Source organism: Brettanomyces bruxellensis, chromosome 7, assembly GCF_011074885.1.
Source record: "Brettanomyces bruxellensis chromosome 7, complete sequence".
NCBI lineage: Eukaryota > Fungi > Ascomycota > Pichiomycetes > Pichiales > Pichiaceae > Brettanomyces > Brettanomyces bruxellensis.
Window position 1 is genome coordinate 1,410,860 of NC_054688.1, and position 23,107 is coordinate 1,433,966.

General features: G+C 42.0%; 12 protein-coding genes across 12 annotated transcripts; 6 read left to right on the top strand and 6 right to left on the bottom strand.

Annotated features, from left to right (window-relative positions):
• Positions 1-61: 61 nt before the first annotated feature.
• Positions 62-961, bottom strand: BRETT_005083 (uncharacterized protein; the record flags this gene model as incomplete). Its single annotated transcript, XM_041283567.1, has 1 exon — positions 62-961. The coding sequence occupies one exon, from the start codon at positions 959-961 to the stop codon at positions 62-64; it is 900 nt and encodes a 299-aa protein (XP_041136919.1).
• A 1,193-nt stretch (positions 962-2,154) lies between these two features.
• BRETT_005084 (uncharacterized protein) lies at positions 2,155-3,123 on the top strand (the record flags this gene model as incomplete). Its single annotated transcript, XM_041283568.1, has 1 exon — positions 2,155-3,123. The coding sequence occupies one exon, from the start codon at positions 2,155-2,157 to the stop codon at positions 3,121-3,123; it is 969 nt and encodes a 322-aa protein (XP_041136920.1).
• A 133-nt stretch (positions 3,124-3,256) lies between these two features.
• On the bottom strand, positions 3,257-4,714 carry BRETT_005085 (uncharacterized protein; the record flags this gene model as incomplete). The annotated part of the gene is made up of 1 exon (XM_041283569.1): positions 3,257-4,714. One exon carries the CDS (start codon positions 4,712-4,714, stop codon positions 3,257-3,259), a length of 1,458 nt encoding a protein of 485 aa, XP_041136921.1.
• Positions 4,715-5,127: 413 nt separating this feature from the next.
• Positions 5,128-6,417, top strand: DPH1 (Diphthamide biosynthesis protein 1; the record flags this gene model as incomplete). The annotated part of the gene is made up of 1 exon (XM_041283570.1): positions 5,128-6,417. The coding sequence occupies one exon, from the start codon at positions 5,128-5,130 to the stop codon at positions 6,415-6,417; it is 1,290 nt and encodes a 429-aa protein (XP_041136922.1).
• A 37-nt stretch (positions 6,418-6,454) lies between these two features.
• On the bottom strand, positions 6,455-8,887 carry BRETT_005087 (uncharacterized protein; the record flags this gene model as incomplete). Its single annotated transcript, XM_041283571.1, has 1 exon — positions 6,455-8,887. The coding sequence occupies one exon, from the start codon at positions 8,885-8,887 to the stop codon at positions 6,455-6,457; it is 2,433 nt and encodes an 810-aa protein (XP_041136923.1).
• Positions 8,888-9,699: 812 nt separating this feature from the next.
• BRETT_005088 (uncharacterized protein) lies at positions 9,700-10,620 on the bottom strand (the record flags this gene model as incomplete). Its single annotated transcript, XM_041283572.1, has 1 exon — positions 9,700-10,620. The coding sequence occupies one exon, from the start codon at positions 10,618-10,620 to the stop codon at positions 9,700-9,702; it is 921 nt and encodes a 306-aa protein (XP_041136924.1).
• Positions 10,621-12,407: 1,787 nt separating this feature from the next.
• On the bottom strand, positions 12,408-13,223 carry BRETT_005089 (uncharacterized protein; the record flags this gene model as incomplete). Its single annotated transcript, XM_041283573.1, has 1 exon — positions 12,408-13,223. The coding sequence occupies one exon, from the start codon at positions 13,221-13,223 to the stop codon at positions 12,408-12,410; it is 816 nt and encodes a 271-aa protein (XP_041136925.1).
• A 791-nt stretch (positions 13,224-14,014) lies between these two features.
• BRETT_005090 (uncharacterized protein) lies at positions 14,015-16,108 on the top strand (the record flags this gene model as incomplete). Its single annotated transcript, XM_041283574.1, has 1 exon — positions 14,015-16,108. One exon carries the CDS (start codon positions 14,015-14,017, stop codon positions 16,106-16,108), a length of 2,094 nt encoding a protein of 697 aa, XP_041136926.1.
• A 471-nt stretch (positions 16,109-16,579) lies between these two features.
• Positions 16,580-17,902, top strand: BRETT_005091 (uncharacterized protein; the record flags this gene model as incomplete). The annotated part of the gene is made up of 1 exon (XM_041283575.1): positions 16,580-17,902. One exon carries the CDS (start codon positions 16,580-16,582, stop codon positions 17,900-17,902), a length of 1,323 nt encoding a protein of 440 aa, XP_041136927.1.
• Positions 17,903-18,888: 986 nt separating this feature from the next.
• On the top strand, positions 18,889-20,265 carry BRETT_005092 (uncharacterized protein; the record flags this gene model as incomplete). The annotated part of the gene is made up of 1 exon (XM_041283576.1): positions 18,889-20,265. One exon carries the CDS (start codon positions 18,889-18,891, stop codon positions 20,263-20,265), a length of 1,377 nt encoding a protein of 458 aa, XP_041136928.1.
• A 621-nt stretch (positions 20,266-20,886) lies between these two features.
• BRETT_005093 (uncharacterized protein) lies at positions 20,887-21,195 on the top strand (the record flags this gene model as incomplete). Its single annotated transcript, XM_041283577.1, has 1 exon — positions 20,887-21,195. One exon carries the CDS (start codon positions 20,887-20,889, stop codon positions 21,193-21,195), a length of 309 nt encoding a protein of 102 aa, XP_041136929.1.
• A 409-nt stretch (positions 21,196-21,604) lies between these two features.
• On the bottom strand, positions 21,605-22,624 carry BRETT_005094 (uncharacterized protein; the record flags this gene model as incomplete). The annotated part of the gene is made up of 1 exon (XM_041283578.1): positions 21,605-22,624. One exon carries the CDS (start codon positions 22,622-22,624, stop codon positions 21,605-21,607), a length of 1,020 nt encoding a protein of 339 aa, XP_041136930.1.
• Between the last annotated feature and the right edge of the window lie 483 nt (positions 22,625-23,107).

A 23,107-nucleotide genomic window follows, 5' to 3' on the forward strand; every position in this document is an offset into this window, starting at 1 on the left:
ATCGGTGATCTACAAAAAATAGATGTATTATAGTATATGCCGATATAGGTGTAAGGCGGGATCATTTCTTGATCTCCGCGGTGTTATCGTTGTTTTCTCCGCTGCTATCATCGTTACCGTCTTCTTCATCATCGTTACCATCTTCTTCATCATTATCTGTCTGTGAAGCATTGTCGAGCTTCCTTCTTTTAGCATCCGGCTGGTCTGTTTCTGATTCTGATTCTTCGTTCTCATTTTTCTTCTCCTCCTCCTCCTCTTCCTCTTCTTTCACTTCCTCCTCATCTGGGGCAACTTCCTCCGCCTCTGTGTCATCCTCACCTTCATCCTCACCCTCATCCTCATCACCGCCTTCTCCCTCATTCTCATCATCATCTGCATCCTCCTTTTCCTCCTCGGATGCACCATACTGAGACTCATCATCGTCATCATCATCTTCCTCCTCCAAATCTTCCTCCAACTGCTCCGGGGGATAGAAATCGTCCGGATTCTCATCCTCATTGTCCCAAACAATGTTGAATCTCGTCACCCGCGGCTTCTCCGCAAGGATATTCCTCACTATATGGTCTACCTGCACTTTGGCCGGCGGATTCTGCCTCAGCTCCTCCTGATCATACTCATTATTCACATAATATCCAACTCGCACAAACTCCCGCTGCTTGTAAGAACACGTCAACAAGATCACCGTCACTGAAACCAACTCGTTTGCCGGTATGAGCTCCGGCGATGGCGCATCTGCCGTCAATATAAACTTGTTAACACCAACTGGAACTGGTCCAACCAGCACTGAATCCAATTCTTGATCGTGATCTAGTGATCTTGACGATCCCACATACGTGAGTTTCCATTCGAGGTCTTCCTTCAACGGTTCTAGACACTCGAACGTGATTTCGAACTCATACGGGTCCATAAACTTGGCCGGATTGTTCAAAACATTGATTCCTAACACTGACACGATCGACATGCTGTATATTTGCTGATTCAATTAATCTGTGTAGTGCTTTGCGTTTCTCGTGAAAAATCACCTTGTTCGTACTGCCTCGCTCTTTATTACACTTCAAATGCCACTTTCTGCCTCTTTCAGGTTCCACCTACTTGCTTTTTGTTGGAATGCAATCGTATAATTGAGCAGTTCAGCCTTGGATATTCAGTTATAACCGACGCGTTTTGCCTGATTTTCTTAAAAATTTCATGCGCGAACTTTTTAATTTTATTCCAGAGTTTAGTGAACGTTACGCATACCTTGCAATTTTTTGGCTTCATTTTTGTTCCCACTGTTCGGCATACTGATACAAGTAGTATATGCCAGAGTGTGAGTATTCACAAACTTGTTTAAGTACTCACAAATTTGTTTAGGTATTTACATTTAAATATTTAGAAGCGTATTTAAGTATTTACAGGTGTATTTAAGAATTCGTGAAGTAGTGAGAATTGCTTTAAACATGCTTCTGCACATTTGAGTATGTATAGAAGCATCCAAGTGAGTGCTTCTTTAAATATGTAGAGAAGTATTGTAAGACTAAGTGACCATTTTCTTTTTTTAGCATATGGGCTTAATTTTCCTTCTAAGCAGGATTTGAAGCCCTATGTTACTAATTCCATTAATCAGACACAGTATATAAATAGAATAAGCCAAATTTAGGGAATTCAAAAAGGGATTGATAGATTTTCATTTCTGCACTATCTTTGCTCATCAAGCAAATTTTCTTCCTAATCTTAATAGACTACTAGTCACATCAGAAAAATGTTAATTTGCATATGCCCCCGGAAATATGTCCTGGACATATTGTTTTGCGAAAAGATACTTCATCAGCAAAAAATCACGCTTCCATTAAACAATGCCGCAGTACGAAAAGATGGCTAGCGTTAATATTGAGGATATTTACATTTGCCTCAAAAAGGAACTCGCACTACCAAACTGGGAAAACACTGCAGTAAACCAGCTAGGGTAAAATAGCATGGATAAAAATTTCCTTTCAGTCCCTTACAGATCAAAAGTGTTTACCATACGTACATATATATATGGAAATACAGTGATTTCCGGGCTTAAACTTTAGAAGTACTTGCACATTAGAAGGTAACCGCACGTCTTTTAATCTCACAAACTGTAATTAAAAGCAGCACTAGCCACATTCTGACCACATTACGGAAATCTACATGTCACAAATCCACAGTAGGAAAAGCTCACTTCAAGGATCTCCATTGCAGGGAATCTTTGGTCCCAACGCGGCCGAATGGAACTACTCAGAGCAAACTTTAAGGGAGGCGCTGGAAGTCAAGAGACAACAGGAAATTACCAAACAAGAATATTACAAAGCGGAAAACAGCACCAGAGTGTTAGAACTTTTGAAAGTGGCAATCAACTCCCAGCTTTCAGAAAGTACGATAGCTTTAATGTTCAACTTTATGACAGTGAAAGGTGGAGTTCCAGAAACGGGAAATTACCAAGAAGAACTGCCAAAAAGAGAAGATCCATTCATAAGAAAACCGGTTGCAACTCACAGTAAAACCAAAAGTTTGAACACGATAGACTTGTCAGTTATAGAGCAAGCAAACGGTATAAGCCAGTACAGCAGTCTCAAGAATGCTCCTCCAATGGGTTGCTTCAAAACACAGCAAAAACCGATCAGAAAGAGTAAATTTGCGTCTGCTTTTAAATTTGGAGGCTCTTCTGCACATTCGAGTCCACCACACGTTAAAATACCAACTGCACCACAGCCAAGAAAGACACTACTCTCTCCAAGACACCAGCTTTCGCCGGCAAGGATCGGTGCACATGCTGTTTGCAGCCTTGGAGCAGATAATGGAAGCATAAAACCAGCAAGAGTTTCAACTTTGAGACACGGAGAAGGCCATTTACGCTCACTTTCACTTCCAACAAATGTAACAATCCCTGAATCAACATGTGGCCAAAGACCAGGTGCGGGAAAACGGGTCGAACTCTGCAGAAGAAACTTAAAAAAGCGCCGGTTCGATCTTTCAGGCCTTGGTATTAAATACGCGCCAGATGTCCGGATCAGGGATGCAAATCTTCAGGTGGTGGACGAATCAGGAGACACAACCATAGACGAGAGTGTAAACGACAGTCTAAACGAGGTAACGATCTGTGAACAGGACATAAGCTGACGATTACAATAAGTATTTGTCTGAGTCTCACCATAACCATAACCATCACCATCATGTATCATGTGTATTGTATATTATTTGTAAACATATCTATAAATGTATCATTAACCTCCACAAACTGCTGTAAAGGTTCCTAAACGGTTGACTGAGATGCTCTGTACGATTCCTCAGCCAATTGCTCTATTTCGTCAATGCTAACTGGTTCCATCTCATCGGAATCTTCCGTTATGATCTTTTCGAAAACAACGTCCTTTTTACCGACGGATTCGGCCTCTTTCCGAAGAGCATGTGCCAAATTACGGAGAATTCGCTCATTGCAACCATCATCTCTCAAAATCCAGCTGCAGAGATCATCCAGCAGTATCTTGCAATAGATGTAGTACACATCATGGAAGCGGAAAAACTCCCGGGCTGCCAGTATCGCTTTCAAGACACCCCTTTTCCCGCATCGCAAAACGTAATACACATCATTCCAACAATCCTTCACGAGTTCGTAGTTTCGCACTAGCGGATAAGAAAGTGCCCGTCTCTCCATAGTTAGCACAACAACACGAAGCATGCTCTTTTCCGTGAAGTTGGTTGACTGCAAAAGCTGGGAATCAAGGCAAGAAAGCTGAGGAGTCAGCTTTCCGATACTCCATCCACTTTCAACAGTGCTATCTCCCTCGTTCGATCTGATCTCATAGCAGTAAGCAAACAACAAACATACAATCGTGTAGTATATTGGGCGGGGATCATCAACCAAGTACGATTTACGCGGGAGATCTGCCATGTGGTCTTTTTCTGCTTGGTCAAATTCTATTGGCACATGCCCTATACCTGGCTTAGCGGCAAGTTTCGACTGATACTTGTCGAATAACCTCTTGTACGGGCTTTGCCAGCCCAAAATGTCCTTTATTCTGCAATTTTCCGGCTCATACTTGGCTATTAGGTAGTCGCTGGCGTAATATTCAGGATCAAACTTAAGGTTTTCCTGGATTAAGCGCTGAGTAATTCGATCGTCCGGTTTCAACTCATCCGGGTTCGCAAGCTCATTAATATCGTTACCATTGGCAAGTGTTGCATTTATCATGTCGTTGTACGCATTGTTAAATCCGTATTTGGGATGTCCTGCGAGTTCTTCGGCACTTAATTCTGCAGCCGGCTTTTGTTCGACTTCCCAGTTGAAATTCTCCGCTTCCTTTTGCAAATCTTTCATGCTCGGCACGCTTTGCCCTTCATCAACTTCTTCAATTAACGGGCGCTTGGATTCAGCCCCATTTCCAGGTACCACCCCTGCTGTTGGCTCGTTTAATCTTGCCAAAAGTTTTGCAGTGAGATCAAGATCATCAAAATGCTCTCCTGTGGTTTTCTTGGGAATTTGAATTTTGATACTCTCTTCCTTTGGCACAAACGACGATTTCACCCGCTCATCTTCAAGTAAGAGGCCGGGAAATCGGAGTCGAAGATAGTATGGTGGAAGTGAGAAAATAAAAAGGTTATCATCTATAACAATTTCCACGTTTCTGGCCGAAAATCGTATACTTGATAGTTTGATATTGACGAAGACAAACTCGTCATTCTGGTCAACGGAAAAACGTGGTGTGAGCATATGTTAGGGGATGGATGAAGTAGAATGAATAATATTGATCGATATGAAAGCCGAAGATTGGCATTTGAAGTGATTGAGAGTAATGTTGTAAAAGATGAGACGACAGAAGAATTGGGATTTTCCTCTGAGTTTTTTTTTATCTTTTTTTATTTTTATTTTTTTTTTCAACCTGAAAAATTTATCTGCTAGATAAGAATGGATGCTGAAAAAGAGTACCAACTTCTTATAGTTCTTCCTGGAATACCCAACTGTCTCATATTTAGTTGACAAATACCAAATACGACCATTTCAGAGTCATCAGAAGTCGTGTCATCACTAAGTTCAAGATTCGATCAAAACCCTGCATTTTCACGTTCAAATCTGGGCCAGATCGCACACTGCTGGAATAATATATAAAGCAAAAACTACCATACATGTCCACTCCAGATAAAACAACAAAGCCCCATCGGCGGTTTGCCGGATCCAGGCGAAAAGGTGGATCGGGAAGTTTGAATCATAAGGGAGACAACAGTGGCAAAAGAGGAGAGGTGGTGAGGACACATCGATCAAGAGTATTAGGACGGGTCATGAATCAGATACCGGATGAAATTATGCAAAACAAGGAATTGAACGAGGCCATAAAACTCCTGCCATCGAACTACAACTTTGAAATCCACAAGACAGTTTGGAATATAAGAAAAAAGGGTGCGAAGAGGGTCTGCTTGCAGATGCCAGAGGGTCTTTTGGTGTATTCATTGATTATAGCAGATATTATAGAGCAATTTTGCAACTGCGAGGTTTTAGTGATGGGAGACGTCTCATACGGTGCATGCTGTGTGGATGATTACACAGCAAAGGCCTTGGACTGTGATTTCATCGTGCACTATGGCCATTCGTGCTTGGTTCCTATTGACATCACATCGATCAAGGTGTTGTACATTTTTGTGACTATTCAGATAGACGAGAAGCACCTCATGAAGACTTTGAGGCTAAATTTCGACAGCGGGGCCAGATTAGCTCTTTTCGGAACGATCCAGTTCAACCCGGCTGTTCAGTCCATGAAGCACAAGCTTGAAAACCCCGAAAATCCCGAAGATAAGATCATATACGTGACACCACCGCAAATAAAGCCACTTTCTCGCGGAGAGGTGCTTGGATGCACTTCTCCGCATTTCGACACCTCCCAGTACGATGCGATGGTTTATATTGGCGACGGGAGGTTCCATCTGGAGTCTGCGATGATTCACAATCCGCACATACCGGCCTACCGGTACGATCCCTACTCCAGGAAGTTTACGAGAGAGAGATACGACCAGAATGAGATGGTGAGTGCAAGAAGAGATGCCGTTGAGACTGCTAAAGGAGCAAAGAAGATTGGCTTGATATTGGGAGCGTTGGGAAGGCAAGGAAATCCAGTAACGTTGCGGAACTTGGAGGCAGAGCTTAAGAAACATGGAAAAACGGTTGTCAAGATCATTCTCTCCGAAATCTTCCCCAAAAAGCTGGCCATGTTTGAAGATATAGACGCATTTGTCCAGGTGGCATGTCCTAGATTGTCTATAGACTGGGGTTATGCCTTCAGCAAGCCTCTACTAACACCATACGAAGCTATGGTGATGCTTGAGGAGGATCAACAGTTTACTAAAGAATTCTACCCGATGGACTATTACGCACAGGATGGATATGGCAGAGGAAAGAAGCCAGATCGTGTTTCGTATAAATGAGGAGCGAAACAAGCGGTGCAAAGATGCAGGCCGCAAATTATACAAGTTCAGCCGAGTCGTCTACTCCCAAAAGCGTTGCAACATGCCGGTAATCCCACTGGAAAACCGGCAAGGGCTGGTCGTTTTCATCCTTGAGGTACTCAGCCACAATAAGCGTGAGATTGTGGTAGAATTTCACGAAGTGGACGCATGGATCAACGGAAACTGCCGAAAGGATACTTGGCGATATGAGTTTGTTGAGATCATCCGATGTTATATATGTGGCAAGGTACTCCTGGAGCTTCTGATTGGCTACCTGGAACGTATCCGCGCGGAAAAGCTTGTTTTGCGTTATCGGCTCGTACACAGACACATCGAAAAAGTCGTCTTCTAGGGCGAAAATCATGTTCACCAAGTTGTATATATCGAACAATCCCGAGTTCTTGAGAAGCTGCGTAAACTGATACTGTGTAATTGCTGTAACGAGTTCCTTCAACTTGTCACATGTGTATTTCTCCTTTACGGCCGATAGTAGAGGCGTCACTTCCACCTTTGAGTGTATAAAATCAACAGCGTTAATCTCGAATATGAGAATGCCCTGTTTGCCAAGTGCCGACTTCTTTGCCTGCACCTGAAGGATTCTGATTGGCTCGTCGACAAGCAAGCAGCATAAACTGTTGAATTTCTCGCTGTCCATGCCGACAAAGTCGGAATTCTTCGATGTCGCACTCACCGAGTCGAATATGCGTAGATAGTCTGTGTAGAAGTCCACAAGCCAATCGGGTAAGCCCAAAAAGTCTTCGTCTAGCTCCTCGGCCTCACTTGTCACTTTTAGTGCCTTGAGTCTTTCCTGAATCAGCGTGAAGAGCCTATCTCTGGCATACTGCTTCATCTGCAAGAGAATTGCAACAAGCCCGCTTTTCTCACCGTTGATGAGCTTCCCGTACATCATACAGTATAGATCTATGAGGTCGTATAGCTGCACAACAGTCTCGATCTTGTATTCCTGCCTGATAGTGCTCTCCAAGGCTGCTTTCAGGGGAACACTTAGTGAATCCACAACTTTGTTCCCAACCACACCGATCACATCCAACAAATCCTGATTCTGGACATCTCCCTGATCAAAACTGAAGAGTGACTCAACCATTTCCAGCTCGTTCACAATGGTACTGTGTATGTAAGCGAGGACATCCGATGTGAAGCGCTTAGAGTCATACGAAGAGAGGTAGAGCGGCTTTTTGGAGCTGTCGAAAGTTGCTGCTGGTCTTGTTGAAGCTGCATTCGAGTAATCTTTGAGTTGAGCGTTGAAATCAGACACCAAGGCCTGCGATCTCTGCTTGATGAGACCATAAACGATGATGTTGAACTTCTCTATGCTGTTTTTCCGGATGTACACCATCGACTTCTGCAAATTCAGCACATTCTGCGAGTCTCTGGTCATCGAGTCCTGATGGTAAGTTGCATTCAAGTTTTTTTGCAAGTATGCCGACATCCGGTCCGTAGCCATATCCTTAATCGAGCCCATCTTCGCCATAATGAACGTTCCAAGCCTGTCATTATCCATGCCAAGTAGAATGTCGCAATTGGAGCAGATCGTCGACACCTTCTGCAAAATGTCGAAGTACGTTTCGTCAATATCTCCAGTCATGAGATAGTGCTCGTCATACTGGCTCAACATAAACTTATCCTGGAAACTCGTCAACAGGTGCTTCTTGACAGCTAAAAGGTCACGCTGCCTCACCTTCTCCCGCAGGTTTTTTCGTACACCTCCAGACTTGCCTATCTCCTCTGCCAATCTTGCTTTTATGCCATCATAGCTGTCGTTTAGGTCATCCAAGTCCGATTTCAAGTACTCGAGCTTCCGTGCAATCGGCTGAAAAGCATGCAACATCAAAAAATGCCGCCTCAACATGCCCTCCTCAACCTTTCCGCGTAGTTTACGCCTGTTTATTGTACCTGAAGGGCCTGGCTGAACTAAATACTCTTGATGAAACGAATCTTGATCGTTTTCCGGGGAAAGTGCCCCGTTCTTTCCATTTATCCGCTCCTCAAGAAGCGAAATCGATTGTCGAAGAGAGAAATCGTACCCTGTTTGACCGAAAACCCGATCTAGGCGGCTTTTGAGGATATCTGAGTCCAAACCTCGTGCTGACTTACTTTTCATCTGATTGATCATATTTTTCGATGCCACCCCCTCAGAAGAGTCCTCTAACAGACTCAATGAACTCTGTGCATACTCCATTGCCTGCGATGATGTCGGTTCCGGACCAGATGCTGATATTCCCTCTGTGTTCTGTATCTGTGCCTTTTTCCTCCCGAGACCTTTATTGATAGATTGGATGATACTGAGACTAGAAAGCCGCTTCGAAAGATCGGATTGGATCTGAAACGACGGTAATCCGTTTTGCTTCGGTGATCCGGCGTTTTTCCCGTTGCCAGACTCGGCATCTGAACTCATTGCGTAAGTATCTGCATCGAACATGAAATCCATGATGCTATATTAGAGACTGATCTTTTGGAAAGTAAAGCGGTACCAAATGCAAAGAAATAACACTTAAACGACTGAAAAGAACGTACTAAGTGTACCAGTAAATTGAATCTGAGTATGACTGGACAGAATTGACAATTGGAGAAAGTTGATAATACACACAGATGTCAATTGTGTTATCGGTTTGTATGTTGGGCATTGAGGGTGGAAAAAAAGACATTCGAGCCCAGAAGCGAGAATTCGAATTATTCAGTAAACGTTTTTTTTTTTTTTTTTTTTTTTTTTTTTTTTTTTCTGGATGTGGAAATTCATCGCGCACCTTGCCTAACAAAGCGCTGGACGAATTTAAGAACTTGAAGCCAGCTGTACTATTGTGATAGCATGGTACAAAGCAGCCAAGTGTGAGACATTTAATCGTCGTATCATATAAAAGCCTCAGAAGTGAAGTATGGAGAACTTTGCAAATCCAGTAATGCTAATATTCCCTGATAAAAAGACAACATACAACTGTAAATTCGGCATGGAATAAATTACAAGTAGTAAATGAATAGCATGCCATTGAGTTGATGTTATTACCATCATCATCATCATTACAAGTACACACTATTATCATGATATAATTCGTATTAAGTAAATTAGGGTACCAGAAAAGCACAGAGGACCATTCAAGGAGCAAGCTGAAAACAAAATAATTACGAGAAGGGAGAGCAAATAAAACATAGAAAACAAAACAAACCAGACGTGAACATAAACATTAACGTAACATAACAAATTAGAATTCCCAAATGCAAAGCAAAAAGATTTAACCTTCCCATTTACATGAACCGGTGGTCTAAGGAAGCAAGAATCTTGTTGTCCTCCACAACGGTTCCACTGTAACACAATTTCCTAGAAAACGGCAAGGAAGAGTTCCCACTACCAACTGTGAGAGAGGCAGAGACGGGAATGTAGGATCTGTGGAAAAGTGGAAGTTGTCTTTTCTCAGAAATGGTGATTGGCGGAAGCAGAATTGGTGACCTGCTATTTTTGACAGGAGTAAACGTATAGCTGTCTGAAGAGATAGAACTCGAACTAGGACTTGTAGGAATCGAAGAAGTCGAAAGTGATGTGACAGACAAGCTTCTTGGTGAAGGCAGGAGCTGCTTAACAGGCTGCTTCAAAGGTAGAGAGTACGATCTTTGCTTCTTGGAGGCATTGAAGCTGTCAAGAGTGTCATCAACATCAAGTTTCCTCTTGAGTGAAGTTTTTAATGAGTCGCCATTAAAATCGAACCCTGTAAGCAGGGTTCTTGGGTATAGACTCATGTCGATACTCAAGCCGGTGAACTGGCGATCGATGGAAGGCCGTGGAAGCTCCCCCTGGGAGGCAAAATCATTCGTCAGATAACTCACAACATGCACTTTTCCTCCACATTTAAGAGGAACCGAGAAAGACTGCTTAACGAGTCCCTTATTTTTGTACGAAACACATCTTTCTTTGGTCCTCGTAGGCTGCATCTCCTTGTACGAGAGAAAAACACCATTCACTCGGGATGCACTCCAATTTTTGCCATCTGTCCAACGCTTCATGTTGCTGCTATTCTCATTCCAGACAAACACAGCTCCATTTTTCACTAGAGTTGCTCTTTCATAGTCTGTTAGTCTGCGTGACACTGTTGGAATTAGCTTCTTTCTCGATGCCTCCACCAATATGATTGCATCCTGTGCTGTGATAATGAGTCCGTGGTATGATTCCATGCTGCGAAAATATAGAAACTCCTGTTTCTATCTGATTAAAATTAGCTGATCAAGTATGTGCGTTAATGCAGATATTTTTTTTTTCAATGCAGATCTGTGTAAGGATGCTTGGTATACGAAGAGATTAGATATGCTGCCGGCGGTTATAATTTGTTACTCACCTCACTATATGAAAAAACAGCAAGAGAAGTAAGAAAGAGAAGAAGCAAAATAAAAAACAAAGTACAGAAAAATGGCACAGGGCCCGACTTCAGTCCATATATACGGGAAATAAGTTAAAGCGGGCTTCTAACAAAACGGTCGTATTTATAATATCGCCAAACGACCCCCTCGTAGAAAGTTTTCACACAATTATTGGAATCCGGGAATAGCTAAGTATGCAAAACAGTGGGAAAAATCAGCTCGTTTGAGTTGGTGCGGCTGAAACCACTGGCAAATCCTGTGAGCAAATTCCTACGGCAGAAATAAGCTTATTTGGGCGCAACGAAGAAAGAGAAGAAAAAAAAACGACAAAATGACAAAATCCAAAAGTTGGAAGGCACAACAATGGCGGGGATTAATGAGCTAGGGAACTGCTCTTTGTGGGAGATTTGTTCGAATTTTGAGTAAAATAAAAAAAATTAAGGTTTCCGCTTTACGATGACATAGACTGTGTTGGGTGGAAATACATTACGTATCCATTTCGTTTTCGATTTGGCGCCAATTTTCCACATTACAACACAAAACAAAAAAACACGTACACCAGATCAACAGCATGCAACGACTCACGAGGGAATAGGTTGGACTTTCATCAGAGGGTGTAAGTTAATTAAGTATGGATGACCCAAACACTTCCAAAAGCCGAGGGGGAAGAAATGATAGATGTAAGTGTAAATGTTTTTGAAGAGGGAAAGAGCTATGCGACCGGGATTTAATTAGGGGGAAAAAAAGATGGGTCTTACCATAATAAGACAAAATAAACGTTTATAAGCGAATCAACAAAAAACTTTATTGCCAAACAAAGCACAGACGTGCCGCCCCCCCAAAAAAAACAAAAAGCAAAAAAAACTTTAAGTTTGTTGCAAAGCCTACTGAAACCGAGGGGCTAAACGATGAGATCGGCTAAACGACCGAGAGTCTATTTTGCGCAACGAGAATTTTGCGAGAATATTTTCAGTTGGCCTTTTTCACATTTATTTCCGATTCGATCGTCAGTTGGAAAAGCGCGGGAAGCTGACCGAGTGGGTTGGAAATTGGTAGTGGGCTTAAATGAGTTAGGGATGAGTTAGGGATGAGTTAGGGATGAGTTAGGGATGAGTTAGGGATAAGTTAGGAATCAGCTAGAAATGAGTTAGGAATCAGCTAGGATTGTATTAAAGCTGTAAACAATTGCTTAAGAGTAGATGAATGGTACATTGAAAGCGAAGAAGTATCCAAGCTGAGTATATATAAAGTTTAATGGTTCATTTAAAGCGTATTCAACGTAAGAGTGATTTTTGAGTGATTTTTGAACGAGGACAATCCCATCTCAATTCCTACACAGTGTAATCGTTTGTAGCATAAATTCGGGATTTCAAAAACTTTGGCTAGCTATTTAACGACGGAATACTATTAACTTAGATTACGAAATGCAAGCTGATTCAATAACAACGCAAAACCGGACCAAGCGGCATTTGAAAAATACGTGAAACACACAAAGCGGCGGATCTGATAACCATACTATTATTAGATGTGTGGAGGCTCAAAATGTATGAGCTCATACTGAAATCATGGAAAACCAACAAAAATTTCATACATCTTCATGAACCTCAATTCGTATCCAAGTACTCAGCAACACTGGAGTCGCTGTAGCGGACATATTTTCCATTCAAAGAGTCTGGAATTCCTCGTAACGCCAAATTGGCATAAATCGAACCAGGAACTTGGGGAGGAAGAAGTTGGTGCTTTTCATAAAGATCCGTAAACCGTTTCAAAGCCTCGGGCTTCATATGTAGACCAGCAACATTCCTGATGTAAACCTGCATGTCTGTATCGACAACTCCAGGAGCAACACTCGCAGTTCTGATCAACGGTGATTCTTCGACACTCACATCCAAAGCAACGTGATTAACGGCTGCTTTTGAAGCACCATAGGCCATCCAGCCATCGTATGACTTAAGAGAGGCACCTGAAGAGACAAAAATGCAGCTGGAGGGTCTTCCGGTCTTCTGTGCAGATTTTCTAAGCTGAGGAATCGCTTCCTGTAGTAATTGGACAATCGAGAAGAAGTTGATGTCAAAAAGCTTGCGTAGCTTCCCAGTATCGATGTCTGCAACATGCCCAACAGGATCTAACACTCCTGCATTGAAGATGACTGAGTCAATTCCACCGAACTTGGCAATTGTCTCCTTAACCAACCGCTTAGCTGTAGATGCCTGTGTTAAATCACCAGCCACAACCAATGTTCTGGACTTCACATTCTCTCTTTCATCTTGTGGAAACAGTTGTGGAAACTTTTCAAGTAGTTGCTTTGATCTCGCAGCTAGAACAACTTTGGATGCTTCATCTTTTTGGATAATAAGCCTTGCAATTGCCTGTCCCATACCCCGGGAAGCCCCGGTAACAATAATGACTTTTCCTGACATGATTGGAGAATGTTATACCCAGGTTAATAGCAATAATATTGTGTATTGTTGAAATGAAAAGGGAATGAAGATATTTCGAATGTGTCTTGAGTAGGTTAAATTCAATATAGCAGTTTGGTGATAGAGGGTGAGATATTGGAAGATATTGTAGGTATTAGGATATTGAGAATTTGTTAGATATTTCTAGATATTGCTAGATCGCTAGATATTGCTAGATCACTAGATATTGCTATATTTCTGATGAACGATTCTTGGTATTACGGCACCTTTTTGTATTGTGGCACTTCTTGGTATTATGGTACCCTTGATTTGCCTATTTACCTCTATAACTATACTAGATCAAGGTTACGGCCCTGCTTGCCCAATAATGCCACGAGGCACAAATATCCTATTGTTCCATTCTGATGTAAGGATGCTACAAACCTCTAACACCCGTACACCTTCTCCAAAAAAAAAAACGTCCATCATGCTTATCTCAGAAATCACAAATACAGAAACATTCGGGAAACTGGCCGGACATGCACAAGCCAAAGGATCCGTGTTGCACCAAAGTTTTCTGTGTGAATACTAGATACAGCACTGAAAAAAAAGTGGCACTCAGGCAGATCGAATACAAACATTTGGACGTCTGCTTTTTGCCTTTTCACATCGTTGGTCACGTTTTGCATGAGGCATAGAATTAGTGCAAGGAGCAATATTCTGGAACCCACAACAAAGCCAGAAGTGAACAAGGAACAAAGTGCGAAGCCCCCAAGTCCAGCAGGCAAACAACAAGAAGCACAATTGAGAAGATGAGCAGCCGAGCACCGCAGAAATTCGAGTGGGCCAAAAACATACCGTGTCGCAATATCCAGATCCACGGATACTGCAAGTATGAGAATAAAGGATGCTCATTTAACCATGATCTAGCAAGAAAGCAGCGTAAGGACGGACCAGCTGATTCCAACCCTCCCTTACGCAAACCAGCCGCCAAATCTACAAACGCGTCTCCCTCGAATTCCGCCTCCTCCTCGTTCAACGTCAACACTCCATCTTTTACACCTTCGAAATTTCTGTCGAATCCAGGGACGCTGAAGGGTGTCGCAGCGTTTGTTCCCTCGCGGAAGGAGGAGAATAAGGAGACACCGGAGGCCCGAAAAGTGCCGGGCGACTACTTCGGCGTGAAAACGGCATCGACGCCGCCGCCGACGGCCAAATCGGCCATTTTCGACCCAGAGTCGGCGCCTGTCTTCACGCCAGGCGGAAGCAGCGCCAACCTACAGGCCGGAGGTGCGATGAGCGGTCAAGAAACACCACTCATGCACGCGAAGACTGCCCCAATGCCGGATATGAAGCCCGGCCTTGGCTCCACACTACAGACGCCGATGAATGCCCCTGCCTCGGCAGGCGGCGTTCCAATCGGCCACGGCCAGCCTGTGATGGGCCCACCTCCACCAGGCTATGGTGAGGACCAGTTTTTCCGGCAGACGAATCCATTCCCAATGAATTACCATCTATACGCACCGGAACCACCGCCCCACGTCGAGATGAACAAGCAGCCAAACGAGAGATCCATCTCGGACTTGTTCATTCCCAACCAGCTGCGCGAGTATATCCAGCAAAAGAACGAAGCCAGCCTCCGATCGATTGCAAATGGCCAGCTAAACCTACCGTTGCATATCGGGCCTTATCACAGCCTGTATCCCATTGACAAGCACTTCGACAAGACCGACAAGGCTTTCGGATACCCGTCGACTGTTTTCAAGTGCATGTCCAACATTGATGGCCGGATGTATTGCATGCGACGGCTTGAAGACGTGCCCATCACCTCGGGCCGGTTTCTCGAGCCCATAAAGCAGTGGAGCCTGGTCGACAATTCGAACGTCGTCAAAGTCTACGATGCTTTCACCACAAAGGCCTTTGGCGACATGTCCTTGATCGTCATATATGACTACCACCCGCTTTCTTTGAACCTCATGGAGACACACTTCTTCCGTATTGGGAACAGGGACCCGGAGCTCATAACGGAGAGCGTCTTGTGGTCCTACCTGGTTCAACTGGTTAACGCAACAACTGCAATTCACCAAAAGGACCTTTTCGTCGGGGACTACGACCCGACAAAGGTCATCGTCACCAACAAGGGTCGCATAAAGCTCTCTGCATGTGGAATCAACGATATTGTCGAGGCCTCCAAGGCACACAACCAATTCCAGAATGGAAACAACTTGAAGGCGGACGGAACAAAGATGGACACCTCAGAGTTGACCCAGAGCAAAGAGGAGAAGGCTGCGCATGTTTCTACCGAGCAGAAGCGCGATCTCGTGCGTCTCGGTGAGTTGATTCTTAATTTGGCCAAATCAACTGTCTTCATTAAGGAGACCGAGGCTCAAAGCATGACAAGGGAAGAAGTAATTGGTCGTCTGCAGTTTTCTAGTAGGTTCAAGGCTGTTCTCAAGTATATTCTATCGGAGGGAAGCTCCTGGGAAGAGCTTCAGGCCTCTATTTCGCCAGAAATCCTCAAAATCGCCGATGGCTTCCAGAAATCTTGCGATTATATGGAGGCTAACTTGACGAGAGAGGTCGAGAATGCTCGCCTTGTCAGGCTCTTTGCTAAATTGAACGTGATAAGCGAGAGACCAGAATTTTTGAAAGACGGATCATGGTCAGAAACAGGAAAGAGATACCCAGTCAAGTTGTTTAAGGACTTTGTTTTCCATCAAGTTGACGAGGCCGGCCACCCAGTCGTGGATTTGACACATATAATCAATTGCCTTAACAAGCTTGATGCCGGTGTCGATGAGAATTTGCTGCTTGTGAGTCCTGATGAGATGACTTGCTTAGTGACCAGTTATAAACAGTTGAAAGAGTTGGTGGACAATAGTTTCAGAGAAGTACGTGGCGAATGACGGATCGAAACATTTTTAGAACTAATCTGACAAGATAAAGTGTGTATGAATAAATCTTCATATTATTGTAAAACAGGATGTGTAAAATGTGCAAGGGAATACAGGGGGGTATTTATACCTGCAGGGAATTTACTGATCACATGAATAAATGGGTATTTTTTTTTATATGAGGAGGGATTTTCGCAAATTCCATCAAATGGGATCGAGAGAAAAGAGATAAGAGAAAAAAGTCCCTTTCTTTTGTCTTAGTGCTAAACTGAGAAATAGCTGGCAGTAGCGCCATGAATTACCAAAAGCAGGATAAAAAAAAAAAGATACATAAAATCAGGGACTTCGATTTGCTGTCAATAACAGGAGTAACGTCAATGTGTAAAGATAACGTTGTGTCTTCTCTATTTTTTTATATTCTTACCATTTTTGTTTTGCTTCCTTAAATATACTTAATATTAACACCGAGGTCAATCCAAAGATATGGATATTCCATACCTTGTGAAGAAGCTAAAGCTTCGACTTCACTTGTTTTGGAGTAAGATGTACTATGAGAATCCTGAAGATGATCCAAGCATATTAACCAGAAGGCCCAAAAAGGGAATGCTAATTTCTTTGAGAAATGAGGAATATGCGAGTTACATGATGTCTCATGATACAAGTGAAATACAGCAGAGGGGAGAAGAGCCCAGAATCCCATTAGGAGTTTTATCATGTGTGAAGGAAAATGAAAGGTTCAATTCTAAAGAGCGGGAGGAGACAAATAAGGAAAATCAAGAATTTACACAAAACTTACAAGGGACACTCGCAATATTAAGGAATATAGTGGATTATGGTGCGGAAGAGGAAGAAAATAACGTGAGTAGGGAAATGTTTGATGAGGAAGGCCTTGTTATTGAAGATCAAGAAAACAAAATGGAAACAGATGATATTAGCAATAAAGATATAAGCGGAAATAATAAAAGGAAACAGGAAATGAATGAAAGAGAGAACGGAAAAGAAGAAGGAGATGAGGAGGAAGAAGAAGAAGAAGAAGAAGAGGAGGAAGATTATGATGAGAATAAGGAAAATATTGTGCCATTGAATGAAATACTTGGCCAACCATCAATGCTAGATAAATCAGATGATAGGATAGGAAAAGAGAAAAATGAGCAAGGACGAGAGATAGGAGGAAGAAGACATAGACTTAGAGATATTATCTTTCTCAGGATGGGCATTTTAAAAGAGGAAAGTTCACGGGAAAGAAGTTCGAGAGGAAGAAATTCACGAATGACGCTTGATTCAAATCCATTGGTTTCTACAGAAGAAGCAAGGAAAAAAGACAGACCACCAATTCTAACGGCTATGGACATTCCAGGAATAATAGAGAGTCACTCGAATAAAAATGCAGAAAATGACAGAAGAGGGACTTCAGCTCCAACAAGAGGAAGCCATGGGACAATCAGAGAATACAGGATTAATGTGCTGAAAGAAAAGTCTAGAGACAAGATGGCATCAATGATTTCAACCAGAGCACCGACATTTGGCTTTTTCCGAAATTTGGAGCCATCAATAAGGTTTCCAAGCGAGAATCCGGAAATTTTTAAGACTGTGATCAATGATGTTTCATTGAATGCAGCACTTATAGCCAATGGAAATAGAAGACAAAGTTTGGATGTGGATAAAAGTAAGTTAGACGCCGGATTGACCAATCTGAACCATTATGAGCGCCTAGACCAAAACCAAGAGATAACCCGGCAATTGAGAGAGAAAAGAAGATTTTCAACTGGAACAGATCTCACGGACATCATCGGAAGCTATCAATAAGGGAGAACAAGGGTCCAGGATTTGCTAAAACAGAAGGAAAATTTAAATAAAAGTTAAATAAAACATAATGATGGCCAAACAAACAGGGTGGCAACTGAATAAAACAGAATGATAACTGAACAAAACAGAATGATAACTGAATAAAACAAAATCACAAATGAATAAAACTTGACATAAGAAAACATAATAAAGCTGAATAGAAATGGAGTAAAAACTAAAATAGCTTCAAGTAAAAAGCTTCGAGATAGAAGAAAGAAAATTGAGTAATTGAATTAGTTGGGATAATTTACAAAGGACCGGAGCAGGAAGGAAAGAGAGAAGGTCTCCGTAAACAATACGGAGGTCCACAAGTTAGATGCAATAAAAAGCTAATAAGTGTGTTTTTCAAGGATTATTTTTTTTTTGCTCCCGCGCCTTGTTTCATGTGCAACCTGAAACATCCTGAACACATTTTGCATTGATGTACCGAACTATCTAATCTACAAATTACATAAGAAAACTCCTGACGAATTATGGGATCAAGCGGCAGAAACACAATTAATTTTTGTGCGGGAAAATTCAAGAATTAAAAAAGGTCAACATTTGAAATTTGTTCTTCAGCAGTGAAGGAGAACTGTGTGTAGACCAAAAGTGGTTGCAGAGAAACAATAGTTGAATTTAATAGCTGTGCTTTGAATTATCCTGTGTATATTTCCTAGATTTGCTGTTCTAACTTGATTAAGTTTATCCTCACTTTTTTGTTACATTTTTGTTACAGCTGGAAGAACCAAGTGACAGGCTGGGTACTTTAAGCTTAAAAAAAGCACCAGTGAAGTGAAATATTATCAGCATACAGTTTAAAGCAATTACCGGCAAGCTGGAGGTTGAGTAAATCAGTGCAACAACTACCGGATTCATACAATAGAGAGGAAACAAACCGAGAAACAAGAGTAAAAGGCGAAAAAAAGAGAGCATTTGAAAATGGATGTACAACTAGTGTTGAAGTGATGGATGATGATCCGGAATACATGGATATGATGCAGAATTCACAGGTGGAAAAAATTTTAAAGGCCAGCAAGCAAAAGAAGAAAAACCAGATTAAGCTGCTTTTATTGGGAGCGGGAGAAAGTGGAAAGTCAACAGTGTTGAAGCAGATGAGGCTTTTACACAAAAACGGGTTCAGCGAACAGGAGAAATTGCAGTATAAAAACATCATTTGGGCCGATATGATTGGCTCAATGCAAACGTTGATTATCCAGGCCAGAAAGCTCGGAATTCGGCTAAACTGTGATGACCCAGCCTCGGACTTGTATCCATACAAGCGGAAAGTGCTTGAGTATAAGCCACTAGAAGGTGTGGATACATCGGCAGCTGGAGGAATGTCGTTTTTGAAAAACTTCGTTATCAAGTACAGCGAGAATAGTGCACATAAAAGAAGGCTCCGGAGTACGGGAAAGGTGAATACAGGGTGGGAAGAGACTGAAGAAAGCGGAGATATGGAAACAATCGGCTCGGCGACCCCCAATAAGGAAAACTATACCAAGATATCAGAGGAAGAAGATGCAGGAGATGGAGATGCACAAACACTTCTCAAGGATTATATGGAGGAGCTGAATGGTACGACAACAGTAAACGGATCAATCCACAAGAAACCAAGAAGAATCCGGAAATACTCCAAGTACGAAATAGCCGAGGCCATCAACAAGCTCTGGGAGAATGATGAAGGTATCAAGAAGTGCTTTGACAAGTCGAATTTGTTCCAGATAGAGGGTTCGGCACCATACTTCTTCGAGAAGTCTATCGAATACGCATCGGAGGACTACAGGTGTACGGATGAGGACATTCTCAAGGGCCGCATTAAGACAACAGGCATAACGGAGACGAACTTCAACATCAATGGAATCAAGTTTCAGATTTTGGATGCGGGAGGACAGAGATCAGAGAGAAAAAAGTGGATGCACTGCTTCCAAGATATCACGTGCACTTGTTTTGTTTTGGCCGTTTCGGAGTACGATGAGGTTCTATTCGAGGATGAAAGAGTGAACAGGATGCACGAGGCAATCATGCTATTTGAGTCTTTGTGCAATTCACGGTGGTTTGCAAACACACCATTCATTCTTTTCCTCAATAAGGTCGACTTATTGAAAGACAAGGTGAGGCGGTCACCACTTAGAAAGTACTTTCCTGATTATAAAGGTAAAAGTAATGATGTTGAGGATGTTCTCCAGTATTTTGAGAAGTTGTTCCTTAGCTTGAACCATACAAACAAACCCATATATGTTCACCGGACATGTGCTACAGATACAAAATCCATGCAGTTTGTTCTTACTGCTGTTACTGATATGTTGATTAGCCAGAACTTGAAGAATAGCGGAATATTTTAACTTGAATTCCACCTACTACTTCACACTAAAAGTTCGCAGTTTGGGATACTTCAACTTGAGAGTAATTATACTTACTAATTCAAACAGGAGTTTGTAGATCTACGAGCAGATCTGGGACTTTTTTTTTTTTTTTTTTTTCTGTTTCGAGAATTTCCACCTTCTCCCTAGAAGATTCACTATATAAACAACGGCAATATGGGAAAATCGGAATTCCCGCCGCACATCAAGTATGCTGATAGTTGCTAAAGCAAAGTTCACGAGCGCTTAATTTTGAGCTTGTTAATAACAGGATGTGATATGATATTGTCGCTTGTATTGGTAGCAGTAGTCCGTTATTAGTAATAGGCGGATGTCGAGAACTTCAGAAAAGTAATTTATTCAATTTTTTTTTAGGAAACCCGCGAATAAATGCAAAGATCGCTAAACTATATAAAGAGGGCAACCGCCAGGATAATTGTCGTATCCCTTATCGTCGACTTTTTATCGTATTCATATCATTTTTCAACAAGCCCTGTTGTCTATTTTTTTTAATTAGAACAAGGAACATCAAACATCAGATATCTGGTGATTCTCAAACTGTTTTCCGCACTTAAGAGGTATTTATTCACGTCAGCTAAAAGAATGTCTGCAGAAACCGCAAAAAAAATCGATAACCTTATCGAAAGCAACAAGGTGTTTGTTGCCTCAAAGACTTACTGCCCATATTGTAGGGCCACAAAACAGTTCTTCTCCACTGTGTACCCCGAGGCTTACGTAATTGAGCTTGACGAGATATCCGATGGAAGTGATATTCAGGATTATCTATACCAGAAAACAGGCCAGAGAACAGTTCCAAATGTTTTCATCAATGGAAAACACATTGGTGGAAACTCGGACGTTCAGGCTTTAGGCAAGGATAAGGTCAAGAAGCTCATTGAAGCCAAACTATGATGGACTTGGTTATACTTCAGCTTTGTGGAAGATCATCATCGAATTATTCCATTCTTCAGGTTTGTGTATAGATAGGTAATGGAACTTAGATATTTATATGAAGTTGGTAGTATAGTTAATCACGAGTGATAACCATTGTTATGTTTGGCGGGATCTCCTTTTGGAAATCGTGCGTGCTTAACCGGATTGTTTAGTAGAGTTGACATTTAATGACCGGCATTTAAAACTTGGATACGTTTACAAACTACAATATATCATTAATGCAGCATGCTTTGCTGGATCACGTGATTTTATTTAAACTTTAGAAAGATGAAGAAGCAGAAAAAAAAACTTTTTTTTTTTTTTTTTTTTTTGAAAGTTGAAAATCCAGTGGCATACAGTCGCTGGGCCGCACTAATCAAATAGGTCATCAGTTTCTGGCCTTTGACGAAACACCGGCAACATGCTCCAACAAATCGACAACCCTGGTTGAATAACCATATTCGTTATCGTACCAGCTGATGATTTTGACAAAAGTTGGAGTCAACTGAATTCCAGCCTTGGCATCAAAAGTAGATGAGTGAGAATCAGTGATAAAATCAGAAGAAACAACAGCATCTTCAGTATATCCAACAATTCCCTTGTAAGGGCCCTCGGAAGCCTTTTTAACAACGGCACAAATCTCATCGTAGGTGGTTGGTTTCTTCAAGTTAACTGTTAGATCAACAACAGAGACATCAGTAGTTGGAACTCTGAACGACATACCAGTTAGCTTGCCGTTTAAAGCCGGCAAAACCTTGCCAACAGCCTCGGCAGCACCTGTTGAAGATGGAATAATGTTGCCGGAAGCTGTTCTTCCGGCCCTCCACTTCTTATTGGATGGACCATCAACAGTTTTCTGAGTAGCAGTGACAGAATGAACGGCACTCATCAAACCAGACTCAACTCCGAAGTTGTCATTGAGGATTTTCGCAATTGGTGCCAAACCATTGGTCGTGCACGATGCATTCGACAAGATATTAATGTCTGGAGTGTACTCGTCGGCATTAACACCCATAACAAACATTGGTGCATCTTTTGAAGGAGCAGTAATGACAACTTTCTTGGCTCCAGCATCAAGATGCTTCTGGGCAAGTTTCTTAGTCTTGAAGATGCCTGTTGCCTCGATGACGTACTCAACACCGATTTTCCCCCATGGGAGATTAGCCGGGTCCTTTTCCTGGTAAACAGTGATGGAATGGCCGTTGATCACAAGCTTATTGGCACTGGATTCAACTGTTCCATTAAATCTTCCGTGTGTTGAATCATATTTGAACATGTAGGCTGCATAATCAGCCTCGATAAATGGATCATTGATAGCAACCACATCTATATCTTCTCTTTGCACGGCAATCCTGAGGACCAACCGGCCGATTCTTCCAAATCCGTTAATTGCAACCTTAAATGCCATTTTTGTTTGACGATACTAGCTTTCTTGCTTTATGCTTGTGATATGTAAATATATCTGCTTGTGGAGAAAGAAAAACGGCAAAGCTCTAACCCACTATCATATTCAAACATTACCTAGGGTGCATCACCTGCTCTTATATACTTGAAGTTGAAACAAAAACGGATTTCCCAATTCTTACTATACCGGATCATCGTTTTCCCAATTCAACTGCATTTGATTCATATAACGGACGACTGCACTGCCAATAATAATTATTAATCAACTTCTAGAAGTCATGACTTGTAGAAAAAGATACTTCTGAATATTTGGCTGGGTTGCTGAGGCAAGTCATTACTAATTATACTCTTTTGGCATTGTGACCTTAGCGCCAAGATTTTAATACTAGACAGATCTCGATAATTCGGAATTAAGATAGTAAAAACAATTATTTCCGGAGACCAATTTTTTTTTGACATCCGGATTTAAACTTTCTACTATACCTTT